Raw genomic sequence first — 16,290 nt, 5'->3', positions numbered from 1 at the left:
CACTATTTTAATACCCTGGGTTGGCAGAAATAGTTAAGTATTATGTTTTCACAGTTGTCTGATTTATTTGTGTAGGTTTTTATAATATTTATGTAAGTAGTATTTATATATGTATATATTTATTATTATATGTAGGGACATGTATAAAATCATATACTTATATACTATTGTACTATAGTTATGCATATTTTGTAGGTAGGTTTAAGTAAGATTAAGATATACTGATAGGCTAATTTGTTAATATTTTATTGTGCTATTAATTGATTGAAAGCGTTAATGTCCTCTTCTCCCAACCTAACAAGGGTTGGCTGGAAGAAATTTTTAGCAATAAGCCCGCCTTTGTACATTGTTAGTTTTCTTTAATGTTCTTCACCTTTTATTAATTGTAACTTTATAATGTACAATAAAGTGTTTATAAATATAAATAAATAAGTGGCCTTAATGCTGCTTGAGTGTAGACCTCCGTATGAACTTGGGCAAGACAAAAGTCATGTAGAATGTTCACATAAAACCGGAGCCGGTGATCGTTCGTGAGACAACTATCGAAGTTGTGCAATAATATGACTACCTGAGGCAGACTATTCGGCTAGGCATAAGCAACTTCGACAAGGAGGCTGAAAGGCGCATCCAACAGTCTTTAACCATTGCACCCTGCCAGTTATGACATATGGTGCAGAGGGTTCTACCTTTTTTGGCCTAAGATTTATTTGCCTAATCTCGTATTGCATAGTAACGTTTGGTCAAAGTCTCGTTTCGCCGAAAATTGTATGGCATAAATCTCGTTTAGTAAAAAGTTATTTCGCATAATCTTATTACGCCTAATAACGGTATGGTCAAATCTCAAATAGGCTAACAATACTATGGCATAGCTTATAAAAACTACTAATATTCATTTGGCTTTAACTTTGACGAAGCGTCTCCCTATATAGCGCAAACTGGTGCCTTGCATTAGGTATTTAATTTTCCGCTATGTGGGTAACGTTTCGCTGCGCTCCGCTTTGCTCGTCGTCGCACCTACCTTTAGGTTCCGATCCCATCGGGTTTAATGGCGATTGTAATAATTATAATGGTCATTCACTTTCGATATTTTGATCATTCAATATCGTGATTTTCGGGATGTTAGGAGAAAAATACCACAATTTGTACATTTAAAACATACTGAATATAGTAAGATAATATTAGGATAAACAAGATTATACCAATACGAACCATTTGAGCAAACGAGACTTAGATGTTTCAAGTTTGTGCCAAAAGAGTTTTAGACGAAACGAGTCTTATGCCAAGTGATGATTCTACCAAAAAAGTTTAGACCTTACGAGTTATGCGAAATGAGTTTAGGATAATAAGGATTAGGCGAGATGAGGGGAACCCGGTGCAGAGACCTGGACACACTGATGGTGGGACTGGTCCACCGATTTAAAGTCACTCAGCGTACTATGGAGAGAGCTATGCTTGGGGTTTCTCTAATGGATGGTATCAGAAAAGAAGTTATACGTCAGAGGACTAAGGTTACCAGCCGGTAGTGGCTGGATTCGGAAGACCAAGGACCGAGTGTTGTGGCGCTTCTTGGGAGAGGCCTATGTCCAGCATTGGATGATTATAGGCTGATGATGACAACATGTACATTTCATTTTATTATACCAATTAAAATATACTATGATTTAGCATAAAGTTCATAAAATATTCTATCATATCACATAATGTGTGTTAAATTACACAACACCATCAAAACCTCTAGCACCACAACCTAAAGATAGGTGCGATAACGAGAAAAGCGAGGAGGAGCGGTTAAGTGCACATGTTCAGCAAAAGCGAAGCAGGGCTACATGGGGAGACGCTCTATGTTTAGGTTTTGGTGCAAGGAGTTTTGACTGCGTTATTATTATTGGCGCTATGTAGGGAGACGCTTAGCTGACCAACATGTGCACCTAACCGCACACGCCTATGTTTATATTTTGGTGCTAGGTGTTTTGCCGGTGTTGTGTAATTCAGCACAGATAATATATGTCATATTATAGTATATTTTATGAATTTTACATAAAATGAACAGTATATATATTGGGTATTATACCTTATAAATAAAAATATAGATGTTATAAGTAAGGTTTATTATATGTTGTAAACGTTATTAGTGTGAAATGAAACATTTTGTTTTATACGTCGCAATACGGACCCCACAATGCTACTTAGAGAATTCCATACTATATTCTAATTTTCTATACATACTGTCGTTCTTTCTTTCGTTCCAATATCTATCCAAATATTTCTGCCATACATGCCTGTCTAAGTTTGCGTTTCCCTCACAGTCTTTTTTAAAAATTGCAGTGGATTGATTCTTTCATTTCCATTGTATACAGTTCTTTCATTGCCGTGGAATTTTGTTTCATTGCCGTGGGCCTTTGTTTCATTGCCGTGGACGCTTGTTTCATTGCCGTGAACGCATGTTTCATCGCCGTGGCACGAAATTTTTAATCATCCGTATCTTGTTAAGTTTTTAACTTATCTGCTACCCATTTAGTAAGAACACTAACATTAACAAAAACTTTAATAAAAGCGTTTTTCTAATATAAAAAACCTTAAGATAAAAAAGTCCACGGAAATGAAGATTTTTTAGGACTTGTTGAAATCCACCCAATAGATAGGTATATCTGTGGGAGTCGCTGCTTTTTGAAAACCTTTGTTAGTCGTATACCTCGAAATCAAAAAATCCTTGTAGCTTTTCACCTATTCGCATATCTATTTCAGGAATAATAGAAACCCTCACACAATGACGGAAAATTATGTCAGACTTTCCAGTTCAACAACTTTTGTAATTTACGTTTTTATGAATGAAATCTGTGGCGAAGATGAATAATTAATTGTTAGCGGAGTCCTCTTGAATCGCAAGATGTTTTAAAACAATAGGTGTCACTCAGAAGTCGGAGCCGACATTAAATAAGCCAAGAAATTAAAAGTTTCCTGTAGGGCGGGCGGATTCGCGAGCCAATGAAAAACTTTGCAACTGATTTTGTTCTTCATTTTTATACTTTATTAAGTTCATACCGTCCTAAACGAAATATTTAAACGTAACAGGGTGAGTTTAACCGCAAAAAGCAGCATATATCTTATGTACTTAGTTACTACTTTTTGTTTATATTGCACAGTAAAGTACCTACTGTTACCTATTTATTTGCTTGTTTACCTACCGATTTGTTACGGTACTCTCCACAAGTCAAAACACCCAAACTCATTTAAGCCAGACGAAACTCCTAAAAAGGCTTGTATTGTACTTAAGTATACCAAACTTACACGAACAGAAAGGCAGTAAGTATCTTAATAATAAAGTTGAGGTTTCCCGATAAAGGATTACCTACTTCAGATCTGCGAAATGAATGGCAACCAGAAATAAGTCCAAAGTCCAAGTCGCTATGTCTCTATAAAACTCATTTAAGTCATACCAAAGAACTTTTTTATTCATAAAGGAAAAATATAGCATACAATCGTAGTACGTATCTGCTTAATAGTACCTACCTAGCTAATTAGGTATGTATACAAAATAGTTACACCACAACATTAAATGTAATATGGTGCCTGTGTGATGTGCTGTGACGTTCTAGTTCCACAATGGAGGCCGACGTAGGCTTGTATTATTGTTTCATTACCGCGGCGACACTGTTTGTGCGTCAAAGTGCCGGAACTAACACACCGCGCCAGCCCCACACTAGTCGCACTGAGAATCAATACATCCTCGGATGAGTTCAGCTCACTGAAATTCGTGATTCCGCAAAGCCGATCAAAGTACCTACCCATCTATCTGTTATGTAAATACCTCGGTACACCTCCAGTCCCAAATTAAACAAACAAAAGATCGCGCCAAAGTATTCCACCACCGCCGAGATCCGTTCAAATATAACTTAATTAAAAAGGGGTTACAACCTTGTTTATTCACACCATTGAGCCCTATTTTCCCTTTAACTATCCCGGCAAAGCTTTAATTTTGTTTTCCCGACAAAACGGCGATAAATCTTAACAAGGGCGAAGCATATTTGTGTTCAAACGGATCCGTTGATAAATTGCTTCGTTTAGCACTAAACGCCGTTTGGGGACAGTTTTGAAATACTGACATTACGTTACAAGTATTCTACACGCCTTCGGCCGATATGATAGATTCCTTTGTGGGCCGGCCCATTCGAACGATGATGGATGGCCGGATAACCGATGTATATAAAAAGTTATGGGTAGGTCGGTAGTGTCGGTACATACACGTTAACGATGTCATGTCACGGAAGGGTGTTTGACTGTTGTGATTGCGGGAAGGCTAATTTACTTTGATCCTCAGGAAACAAAAGACAAACGAGCTGGAAATAAAATGGGGAAAAAGTGCTTTCAACCATCTTTCAACAAACGCGCTGTTTAAGGGGGTGAACATTTATGACTGATGAGATTTGCTGCCACTGAAAACGATGCTTCAGGGAAATGAGTTTTATTATCTGTCGCATAAGGTTGCCGTTGCATTTGTTGCGCGGCGCGTTGCACGGTACACCTGGCGTTGCGAGTCATCGTCGTCCCATTTTGTTCGCAGCGCGGATCCTTCCGGCCCCCTCCCTCGTTACCCGCGCGGGCCGGCCCGGGCGGGTGGCGGTCCCGGTGTTACCAGCTATGCATCTCAAATTCGACATCCTTTTTAAAATCCTTCATGTCAACCTTGACCTACTTTCAGTCTTCAATGACTTCTATCAGCTGATTTTGTGGAACATATTAGGTATTATAATCAGGTGAAATAGTTTTTTCGGAAATTTATTTTGTGGTAAAGGACAATGTCAAAAGCAGGTAGTAAGTAGGGCAAGGTGCAGGAGCGTTGCGCTCCGGGCGGCGCGCGGGGCGTTGCGCGGCGGCGGCGGCGGCGGCGGCGGCGGCAGTCCGCGCGACGCGGCGCGGCAGTCGACACGCGCCCGCCCCGCGCCGCCCCCGCGCGCGCCTCCGTACACGAGCCACCCTGTTGCGCCTCGCGTTGCACTACAATGTTTATGTTTGCTCACTTAATTACTCACACTTTACAGTACCCCGGCAAGGCGCTCTCAGTCACGTACTGAAACTTCAAGATAACCGTGAATAATGAGTCTCGGACGGCAGACTGTTGCTTAGTATTTTGGCGGGATTTCGCATTCGCTGTCGTAACAAGTTGACGAGCCACTTGACATACAAAGTTTGTTTTAGTGCAAGTTGGAATATGAGTAGTTAGGTGGGTATTGCAGTTTCGAGGCGAATGCCAGGGTCGGATGCTATTCGATATTACTTATTTACTTAAGTTCTTCCATATTTTACTGATATGGGTGCTCCGGGTATGTGGTTGGATGTGTGGTCTCGCTGACAGAATACATCTGCGTTGGCCGCTGCACCCTGCCCGCGCTGTGGCTATTAATCATTTCCTGAAAGGCTGAATTTTACGGCCGCCTTGTGTACGTTACTGCGTGATGGTTTTCAGACACGAATAGTTATTGTTGAGATTGAAATGTAAAATATTGCAATGTCGACACAAAGAGAGTTTCCATAAATAATTATAATATGGTATTCTACCTACTTACAAATTTTATTTTATTAAAGCACAAAAATTCAGATCATCAAAAAGCGTAGTTCTGTAACTTGTGTACCTATCTATATACATAAGTACCTATAACAATAAACCTTTATTTAAAATATAACTTTTTTATGTTAAAAAGCGTTTATCATAAAGCTCTGCTCGTCACGAGTCCACATGATACACACACTGTATGTCAAATAAAGAGACGTCGAACAATGGTTTGTGAATTTTTGATCTCACTTTTATTGTCCACAACATTTTTATTCTAAAGCATTTTGAATAGCATTATATTTCGTATCTCAATTAATTATTTGCGTTGTCGTACAAAAGGACAAAGTACTCATAAATATTGTCAGCTGAAGATGAAATTGTAGCGGATTTGGGATAATTGAATACCTTTTGCGGATTCAATTATTTCATGCTACAAAGGGTCTGGGAATGATTTCTGTCTTTTGTTAATAAAATGTTAATCTTCCGGCTCGCTTGGTAACGTCAGCGGATAACTGAAACAAAACATTTTGATTAAGGTGTGCCAAGGTATGGCATAATTTGCCGGATATTTATTAAACATTATAATACATATCTTAATCCGTCCAGTAGGTCGCTTTTATGTGAAAGAGTAACAAACATACACACATACATGCACAAACTTTGGCTTTTATAATAATATAAAAAGTGTTTGTGTGGAAAGTGTGTAATAATAAATAAAATATTCTACTAAGTTACCACGTAAAACAATATTGTGTAGCCAAAGTGCTACGCCGCGCCGTAGCAAAATATTTGTAGCGGTTAGTAGCGAAATTAATAAGTTATTTTACCCTCAAACTTAAGTCTGTTGTAATAATAATTAAATATACAAAGCTTATATTTGTTATCAGTACATACAAAGAAAACAGCATCTAATGGGATGTGCATTAACTATGACATTATGAAAAACAAATGCCATCCAGTAAACATTGATGGGCAATAATCCTACAAAAGCCATTTCAGTCCATAATAAGAGTCATGGAATAAAAGCATTCGCCAAATCACAATACGTCCAATAGCAGCAAGCATCGGCTGTAACATGCGCTGTAACTGTAACAATGTTACGACTCATTTCGTGATAGTAATGACGGCTGTTAAGGCCATGTTACCAATTTACCATGTTAAACAGCAATATGCCAGTTAAAATACACGTGTCCTGAAAAATCCAGGCACGTACTCTATTGAGTGACTCTGATCTGATTACCTAAACGCAACCAAAAAAATTAATCTTTTATAAGTTGAAATCTACTCATTTTTGAAATTCCATGTAGCACAGTCTTTACAGACGTCAATACTTTACCTAAAAATAAAACAGCTTACATTTGATTCACGAAGTTATCTATAACTTCATCCTTTCATGTGAAAGCATCCTTATCCTTACAAGTATTCCCCATTAGAGATTATTTCCTAAGGACACGTCGCCCCATCTGATAGCCACGTCTATATCGGCTTCCACAATAGTCCATCAGCTAATGGTGAAATTGCTTCAGTGGCGAGCCGTAATAACCCTTTGAATGTAGGGGCGTTCTTGATATTGACCGAAGCTAGATTTTCATAGCAGGGGGCAATTCTGGCAATTCCGGGAAAATTGAGGTTTTTTTATTTGTTTTATTTTTCTTCGTCAACAAGAAAATTTTTAGTTAATTTGTTTCCGAGTACTCAATAGGAAATGAGTAAAATGATCTTCATATTAACTGCTCGTGACGGATTATTTCCAGTCTAGGTATTTCAGGCTGAAATATTATGTTCATATATGAGTATTACAGATTCGGTATTAAGCGGTCGGGATCGATTTAAATTACTTGTTATCCACTTGAAAATCTTTTGATTGTTATTTAGCGCACTAGACAACAAATAAGTATACCGAATAGTAAACCGATAAATGCTTCACTTCGTACGGTACACTTTCCCTTATTGCGGCCCCATATCCTTTCCATCCCTATTGTATATTCTCTTAACACAAACAGAAATGTAAACAATTAAGATTTCCCCCATTAAGTTCTAATGGAATGTAGGTTAGACCCTATTAACCTCATTAGAATGTAATAATATTTTGATTTAAATGGCAGACGATGGTTAAAATATCTTTGATCGCGAGTATAAACGAGTATTTACGATGGTACTAAGAAAACAATTAGGGAAAGTAAACCCTACATAAACAACAGTATAAACAAGTTTTACTGAGCTGTAATGTAACATTAACTTAATTGTGCAATTTTAACTCGGCATCCCCCGTCTCGTCTCGTCTAAACAACCTTTTTATGTCATTCACTTAACAGAGCAAGTCTCTGAGGTACTTAAGTACTAAACAGAAAAACCGTAAACAGTTTCTCTATATTCCAGAACCTTATTTCTAGCCCCTCTTTAGGGTAAGTATACATATACGGATATACTGTAAGCAGTCCTATAATATTCGGATATGCCCCCAAATTGCACATTACGCACTCGAGTCGAAAGCAATAATAACGTATCTATTTGGGTTTAAATTTTTTGTACTAGGCAAGTAAACAAAAAGTTCCATTAAAATGTAGTATAAGTATATTGGTTGTTTTGTTTCACAAACAGTGATTATTTCCTTTGAGCGTGCTGCTATTGTATGGCAGAGATCATCGCGCATCGGGTGAAAGCGATAAGATGCAGCTATTTTAGCTAAAAGTATGTAACCTGAGGGACGTCAGGATGGATGTATGTACCTATGTATGTATGTAACTACATACGAAGCATATTAGCACTTTGATGTGTGTTTTATTGTGTACATAAATTAAATTAAAAAAAATACCTATATTCAGATAAGAGTTATGGTGGCGTAACGGATAAGGTGTCGGCTCTCATTCGTTTGGGTTCAAATCCTGCGATGCACCATGAATTCTTCAAAAATAACGAATTTAAGTACAATTATACCACGTAATTTTTCATTGAAGGAAAACAACGTGAGGAATCCAGCATTTTTTTTTTGGACATCTCACATACGGCCGGCCATCCGACCCCAAGCTAGGCAGAGCCTGTGTTATGGGTATCGGACAGCTGATATATCTAGACAAATACATAGATATCAATCTCAACATAGAACTGTAAAATATGGTGTCCCACAGGGAAGCGTATTAGGACCACTGCTTTTTTTGATATATATTAACGATTTTCCCACAGCTGTAAGTTGTCCAATGTACCTATTTGCTGACGATAGTACCGCTGTTTTTACAGACACAGACAATAACTTGATAATCAATGACATAAATACAAATTTGAATAATTTAATAGACTGGCTGACATTAAATAATTTAATTTTGAATATTGATAAGACTAAAATTATGACATTTACGAACAATTATAAAAATAGCAATTTTAATCAAGTAAACATAGCTTGGGATGGTAAGGCGATAACTTCTACTGATAGTGCTAAATTCCTAGGAGTACAAATTGACTCTAACCTGAATTGGAAGGAACAGATTGAAATAGTCTGTACTAAATTGTACAAATTTTCATACGCACTACATATGCTTTCCAAAGTAGTCAGTCAGAAAACGGTTTTAACAGCATATCATGCCTATGTCGTTTCTACCCTTCGCTACGGTATAATTTTTTGGGGAAACTCTACAGACAGAGATAGAGCGTTTAGAGCCCAAAAAAGATGTGTACGTGCTATGTGTAGACTGAAACAAACAGATAGCTGTAAACCATATTTCAAAAACCTCTCAATTTTAACGCTGACTTCCTTATATATATTTGAGGTTTCAACATTTGTTAAATCAAACATGTGTCTCTTTAGTTCATTCAGAAGTGAACGACTTCAGAATAGAAATAAAATATGTGCTAGACCAAGAAAAACGGCACTACTTGACAAAAGTATATTCGGAATGGCAACAAAAATATTTAACCATCTTCCTAAAATACTAAGGGAAACCGATGACATCAAAGAATTTAAAAATAAATTAAAAAACATATTAGTAACAAAACCGTATTACAATATTAATGAATTTTTTGATGATTTGATTATTGAATAAGTTTATATAGAATTGTTGATATTTTAATGTTTGCTGCATGACATTGTATACATTATCTAGGTACCTTTATTTATTTATTTTCTTTGAATTTTAACCGACATTGATTTTTATTTTTATAATAGAATTGTGTAATTAAATTAATTATTATCTGCATGCAAATATGAAAATTTGTACACCCTTAAGGGTAGAATATAGCTGACCTCTATTGTAACGAACATCATTGTAATTACCTATATTCAAGCAAATAAATATCTTTATCTTTATCTTTAAGAGTAGAGTATAGCACTTGCTCGTCCATACAAAAAGAGAAAACGTTTTACTACCCCTAAATATTATCCAATCTCCATGATTTTTTAATATGTTATTGACACAAGGAATAAATAGGTTTATAGGTTTTCCTTTTTTCAAAATTTTCTATAGATTCAAACTTATAGGCACCTCAAATAATGTTTTTTTTGTGATTGCGACTTTGTTTAATTAAGCCGTTTGTGGATCAATAACAACGTATTTTTTTTAAAAAAGCGAAACCTATAAACCTAGAATATATTAAGCTGAAGCGATTGACACTAAAATCAAAGAGATTGGTTGATATTTAGTTAGTGTAAAACGTTTTCTCCCAAAACCAGAATTTCATCAAGAAAAGTACCTATTGTCAGTCCCGAGCTGCAGTGCTCTCTATCGCACGATTGAGGGTCGGGGGGGGAAGCAAAGCACACGTACGATAGGGATGTCCATAGTGAAGTCGATAGTAGAGATGGGATCCCACCTGCGTTATCGATATCTATAGATATACACAAGATGTCCCATGTTAAATTGCACATCCGAATCATAGTGACACAACTCGTCATTCTAAACATCTTTTGTTTTAAGACTTTTGATTGTTTGCGAATTTTATTTTTGCTAATTCATAGAAACTTTGTTGGCTATGAGATTTTTTACTATAGAAAGTAGATTTTTTTCACGAATTTACAAAAGTCGTAAAACAAAAGTTGTTTAGAATAACAAATTAAGTCACTATAATTTGGATGTGCACTTTAATTTGGGACACCCTGTATATAAAAAGATGTGAATAGGAAAAGTTTAAAGTACTAGTAGGTTTTCAAGCAAAAAAAATGACTAGTGACTATTAGGGTTTCGTTTTTCCCGACCTTTTTCTGTTCCCGGGAAACGGGAATTTTTTTCAAGATTTCCCGGGAATTCCCGGGAAACGGGAATTTATTTTAAATGCTTGGTTTTGCTATTTTCGGGTTTTAAAAGTCAATTAAAACACACAAATATATTTATCACTCGTATAGGTAGAAAAAAGCAACAGTCAGATAAATTAACAACCAAAATTTTGAACATAAAAAAAACAAAATTATAATTATTTGTTTTACATGCCAAATCATTTGTTTTTCTTAATTGTACCTAAATGAAATAATAAAAACCGGCCAAGTGCGAGTCGGGCTCGCGCACAAAGGGTTCCGTAGCAGCAAATATAATTTACAGTTAAATCAACCTATCTCAAAAACTATAAGAGATACTTTGATCAAACCAAAAATCGTTGAAAGAGTTAATTAGCATGCATCACCTCTATTTTTTTTAGAATTTTATACCTCGTAGTTATAAAAATAGAGGGGGGGGGACATACTTTTTACGACTTTGAGAGCTGATATCTCAAAAACCGTTCACTTTAAGAAAAATGTTTTTTAGAAAACTTTATATCATTTTAAAAGACCTTTCCATTGATACCCCACACGGGTATGTACATCGAAAAAAAAAATTTCATCCCTCAGTTACATGTATGGGGGGCCCCACCCCCAATTCTTTTTTTTACTATTTAGTGTCATATTTTTGTAGCGGTTCATACAACACATATTCCCATCAAATTTCATCACTGTAGTACTTATAGTTTCCGAGTAAATCGGCTGTGACAGACGGACAGACGGACAGACGGACAGACGGACATGACGAAACTATAAGGGTTCCGTTTTTGCCATTTTGGCTACGGAACCCTAAAAAGGTATTATAATTAACAGTTTGGAAATAATATTATTATGACATATAATTAAAATAGAAAATTAATAACACATGAGGTAATGTTTTAGAAAAATTAACTCATTCGACGATTTATCGCTCAACCTACTTCTTATTTTGTTTTTTTCTATACGTTAGTAATTTTATAAAAAATAAACGCGGACACTAAATGGGGACATAAAAAAAAATATTACAGGCGTCACACTAGCGTTAGCTTTTACATTTTTAGGTAGGCGGTAGGACCAACAGATACATAAAGAGGAAAATATTGAATCAGGAAGAGGTGAAATATCAACAGCCAAGACCCGAGTACAAATATCTGTCTTTAAACAAATATTTGCTCCAGCCGGGAATCGAACCCGGGACCTTCGGCATAGCAGTCAGGGCCACTAAGCACTAGGCCATTCGACCGTCCATTTATCTAGATTCTAGATGTGTATCCTAATAAGTGCAATGTACTTACTCATTCCAAAACGGCTATTACGGCTCGCGACCTATCATACGAGAGCAGCAGGTACAGCGGTCACCTCTATCAACTCCTTCGGGGATTACAGTCGTGAGCATATGTGTGTGTATATCCAGAAGCACACTAACAGGGCGTTAAAAACATCCACATTTGGAAAATTACCCTACGACCCTCGTCATAATTAGCTTCAAGAAGACAAAACCGTCCACGGCCCGGCGCCTCTGTGAGTGAGTTAGTTAGAACAGAGTAGAGATGTTTACTCTCACCTCTCACATTGTTCTGAGACAATGCGCGACGGAAGACACTTATTCACTTCACTTCTGAATGAAGAGTGAGCAGGGCTGGCTGTTGGTACTAAGTACTTGACGGTAGGACTTGAAACGTAGTTAGCTATTTATCACATAGAACACCATCTTATTTATCCAGCTGAGAAGCGTAGGTAGTAGCACAGAATAATAACTAGTACCAGGTAGTAGTAGTAAGATGACTGATTATATATTATATTGAATAGTGGTAGTAGTAAGATGATTGATTATAATTAGTTGTTCTTTTTGTAATTACGTACTTTCTATTTCTGTCCGAAAATCATTTGCGCAGGTCCAAGATATGATTGATGTGCAGATAATAAGCCAAATAGGACCTACATTATTATATTCTATTTACAGCAAGGGTGTACCCTGCACCGTATGCCCGCCTGAATTTAACTTTTGTCTTTTTGTGCTTATACGCCTAAACTGCCCTTCTAAAGGTTCCCCTATTTTCAAAGTTTAGCCCATTTCCACCACGAAGTGAAGACCTATGTATGATGTGTATAATGTAGTGTTATTTCTCAGCCAGTGTCCTCGCTAGGCGTGCATGGCGCTGCTGTACCGCGCCGCGCGGCTCAAGGACCGCGCCGACACGCACGTGTTCACGTTCGTGGTGACGCGCTCGGCCACGCGCGAGCCCGACCGCGATGTCACCAGCAAGGACTTCTGCTGCGCGCACCAGCGCTGGGCCGTCGCCTTCAGCCGCACCGACGCCGCACTCGGTATGTGAAGCATCCGAAAGTTCCAGACTATGCAGGCACTTTCTCATGTTATAATGCGTGTCACCTTTTCACCAGGGGTGTACCTGGTGTGGCGAGGCGCTTGCGAGGGCATGCGCGTCTACGTTGACTTCACCTTCACCCTCCTGAGCCGCGACCACTTCACGGCCAACGAGGGCTTCTCCGGCAAGCAGGTGCGGTTCAGCGCGGGCTGCGCGGCGCAGGGCCGCGGCCGCCTGGTGCCGCTGGCCGAGCTCGCCTCGCGCTTCGCGGACGCGCGCGGCGAGTTCCAGCTGGAGCTGAGCATGGCGCGCGTGCGCACGCTGTACTCCTGCGAGCTGCGCGCGCCGCGCCTGGACACGCCGCCCATCGCCTTCGCCGGCTTCGACTGGTCCGTGGCCGTGTCGAGCGGCGGCGGCGGCCTCACGCTGCGCCTCGTGCGGCTGTCGGGCGAGGGGCAGAGCTGCCGCGTGCGCTACGCGCTGGCGCTGGGCGAGGGCGAGCGGCGCGTGCACTCGGGCCCTCTGGAGGCGCTGTGCGACGCGGACGGCGGCACGCCGGCCTGGGCGCCGCGCCCGCCCGCGCGCCTGGCGCAGCAGCTGCACAAGGGCGGCGTGCGGCTCACGCTGGAGCTGGTGTGGGCGCGCGCGCTGGTGGAGCTGGGCGTGGCGGCGGGCGGGCGGCCGGCCACGTGCTACGACCGCGACAAGCAGGCGTGGGCGCTGCGCTGCGACACGCACTCGGACACGGTGCGGCTGCACATGCTGTACCGCGACGTGCAGCACGTGCCGCGCAACCACCTGCGCTACGTGTCGTGGCGCGCGTGGCTCGTGCGCGCGGCGCCGGGCGCGGGCGAGGCGGACGCGGAGCCGCTACCCGGCGCGCCCTTCGCGCACTACTACGCGCAGGAGAGCGCGGACGAGGGGCTCATGATGGAGACGGCGCTGCGCGTGGACGAGCTCACGCGCCCCGCCGGCGCCTTCCTGCACGCGGGCGGCGACCTGCGCGTGCGCCTCGAGTGGGGCGACACCTACCTGCTCTTCCAGGCCACTTACCACGTCTACGACGACCTTTGCCGCATGCACGCACATCAGATGAGGTACCTTGGCCAGCTTTTTCAAATTTTATTGTGGGTCATCATCATCATTTGGTTTCGTGTATGTAATAGGTTGGTTGCTTGCAGGCGGGAGATCGCCGCGCTGCAGGCGGAGAACTACGCGCTGGAGCGGCAGCTGTTCAGCTACCAGAAGAGCCTGGCGTACGCGCAGGCGCAGGCGGGCGAGGCGGCGCCGGCGGCGGGCCCCGCGCCCCGCGAGCCCCCGCAGTCGCCCGAGCGCTCGCTGTCCACCGACACGGAGTACGCGTGAGGCGCGGGCGGCGGCGTCGGCGCTCGCCGCGAGCCCTTCACTCTTCTACCTTCTCGACTGATTCTCACGTTTTGGAGCGATTTATCTATTTTTCTAAACGTTTTAAGGCGAGGTGCAACCTCGTCCGCACCGCTTCCCGCCGGCCGCCTGCACTCTCGCCGCTCGGATCTATCGATAGCCAATTATTATTATTATACTCGACTAAATACTTTTCTATTTGTCTGTACATAAAATATATTTAGATATTATAATATATATATTTCTTGACTCGAAACTCGAATTCGTATACTGCAACAGTCGATTTGTGAATAAAATTCTATTAATAAAACTGACTATGCTGCTTAAATTTATTTATTTCCTTATTATTTGTTGTGTAAGATACCCGACAGCAAGGAAAATAGTACTTTCTACCCCTACAGTTACCTACCTATTACTCTCAATAACTGAATTAACAGCCGGTTTTTGGATATACCTAAAAGGCAATTTAATGCTGGATCTGATCTTATCCATAGGTACCTATGCTCTAGTTCTAGGACAAAGGTAAAGCACTATCATAATCATAACACTGGCCAAAAGTGGGTATCATCACGACCCATTATGTCCCCACTGCTGGGGCACGGGTCTCCTTCCAATGAAGGAAGGGTTTAGGCCTAGTCCACCACGCTGGCCAAGTGCGGGTTGGTGGACCTCAACACAAGCAAGCTTGTGCTGAGAGAGTTGTCGGGTAAGTGGGCAACCCGACTGTCAGATGTTTTCAAGCCGCCCGAAGGCCTCTGACTAGGCTTAACGACTGCTGCCGAAGCAGCAACCGGGACCCACGGCTTAACGTGCCGTCCGAAGCACGGAAGCGTCCAGAAAAGCTCCACTTGAAATTGGTCACCCATCCAATGGCAGACCGTGTCAGTTGTTGCTTAACCTCAGCGATCAGTTACGATCACTGAGGCCCGCTCGACTACGGACGCGTGAAAAGTGGGTACAGCAATGAAAAACTTTTTAAAAAGAAAAACGGAAATCCGATTTAAAAAACATTTAAAAATTTCATACACCATCTTTATTCTGAGAAACAGTTTCGCAATGGTGTTGGAACGCAGCAACAGAAATGTCAAGCATAGCTGTCAGACTGACAACTCTCTCTCTAAAACGTCAAAGTAACGTCAATCACATGTGTTTTGGTTTTTGTGGCGAATATATTTTCAACAATAACAAGTTAATAAAATGGCCCAGGGAAAGCTCAAAGTAAAAAACAAGCTACCACAAGGTGCTAAATCGAAGAAAGCCAAGGGCAGTGCCGTGACTAAGCGGAAAGCTGCGCCAGTTAAGAGCAAAAGTGCTGCTCAGAGTAGCAAGATGAAGATGGCAGTTACCAAGATGGTAAATAAGGCTGCTGAGCAGCAGATGAGGTCGATGGCCCAGGAGGCACCAAAAAAGCTCACAGCCGCCCAGCAACGAGTGGCTTCAGCCCCGACAGCCCCCACCGCTGCCAAATAATATCTTTAACGTAACCTCAAAATGTTAGCCAAAGTTAACAAGAGTTGTATTGACAAATAAATGCTGCTGTGATTGTTTTGTTGATAAGATGATACACGTTGAAGTGATGAATGTGCGGTCAGGTTGTGACCACTTACAGATGTGTCTGTATTGGTTACTGTGCTGTCCATTCTGTTGGATTTACTTAATACAAACCAGTTTAAAATTGTGTTACATTTTTGACTAGGTATGTTAATAATTGTTAAGTGTATTAATTATAGTATAAGTGTCATTAAGGAATAAATTTATTATCTTAATTGTATGTTTGTTGTAATTTATTTACTCAAATAAAGAAGCAG

The 16,290-nt window shown here is 40.6% G+C and overlaps 1 protein-coding gene across 1 annotated transcript; it reads left to right on the top strand.

Annotated features, from left to right (window-relative positions):
* Positions 1-4,913: 4,913 nt before the first annotated feature.
* On the top strand, positions 4,914-14,975 carry LOC119692317. Its single transcript, XM_038112450.2, has 4 exons — positions 4,914-5,221; positions 12,904-13,100; positions 13,176-14,196; positions 14,281-14,975. The coding sequence occupies exons 2-4, from the start codon at positions 12,926-12,928 to the stop codon at positions 14,462-14,464; spliced, it is 1,380 nt and encodes a 459-aa protein (XP_037968378.2). The 5' UTR covers positions 4,914-5,221; positions 12,904-12,925; the 3' UTR covers positions 14,465-14,975.
* The last annotated feature ends 1,315 nt before the right edge of the window (positions 14,976-16,290 follow it).

Source organism: Plutella xylostella, chromosome 5 (assembly GCF_932276165.1).
Source record: "Plutella xylostella chromosome 5, ilPluXylo3.1, whole genome shotgun sequence".
Taxonomy (NCBI): Eukaryota; Metazoa; Arthropoda; class Insecta; order Lepidoptera; family Plutellidae; genus Plutella; species Plutella xylostella.
This window is presented reverse-complemented; position numbering and strand designations above follow the sequence as displayed.

What these genes read in the sequence shown, in the direction of transcription:
- LOC119692317 (XM_038112450.2), top strand. Translation starts at nt 12,926, where the DNA reads ATGGCGCTGCTGTACCGCGCCGCGCGGCTCAAGGACCGCGCCGACACG. An exon ending in CCGCACCGACGCCGCACTCG is followed by an intron (nt 13,101 to 13,175) that starts GTATGTGAAGCA and finishes CCTTTTCACCAG; the next exon opens with GGGTGTACCTGGTGTGGCGA. An exon ending in ATGCACGCACATCAGATGAG is followed by an intron (nt 14,197 to 14,280) that starts GTACCTTGGCCA and finishes GGTTGCTTGCAG; the next exon opens with GCGGGAGATCGCCGCGCTGC.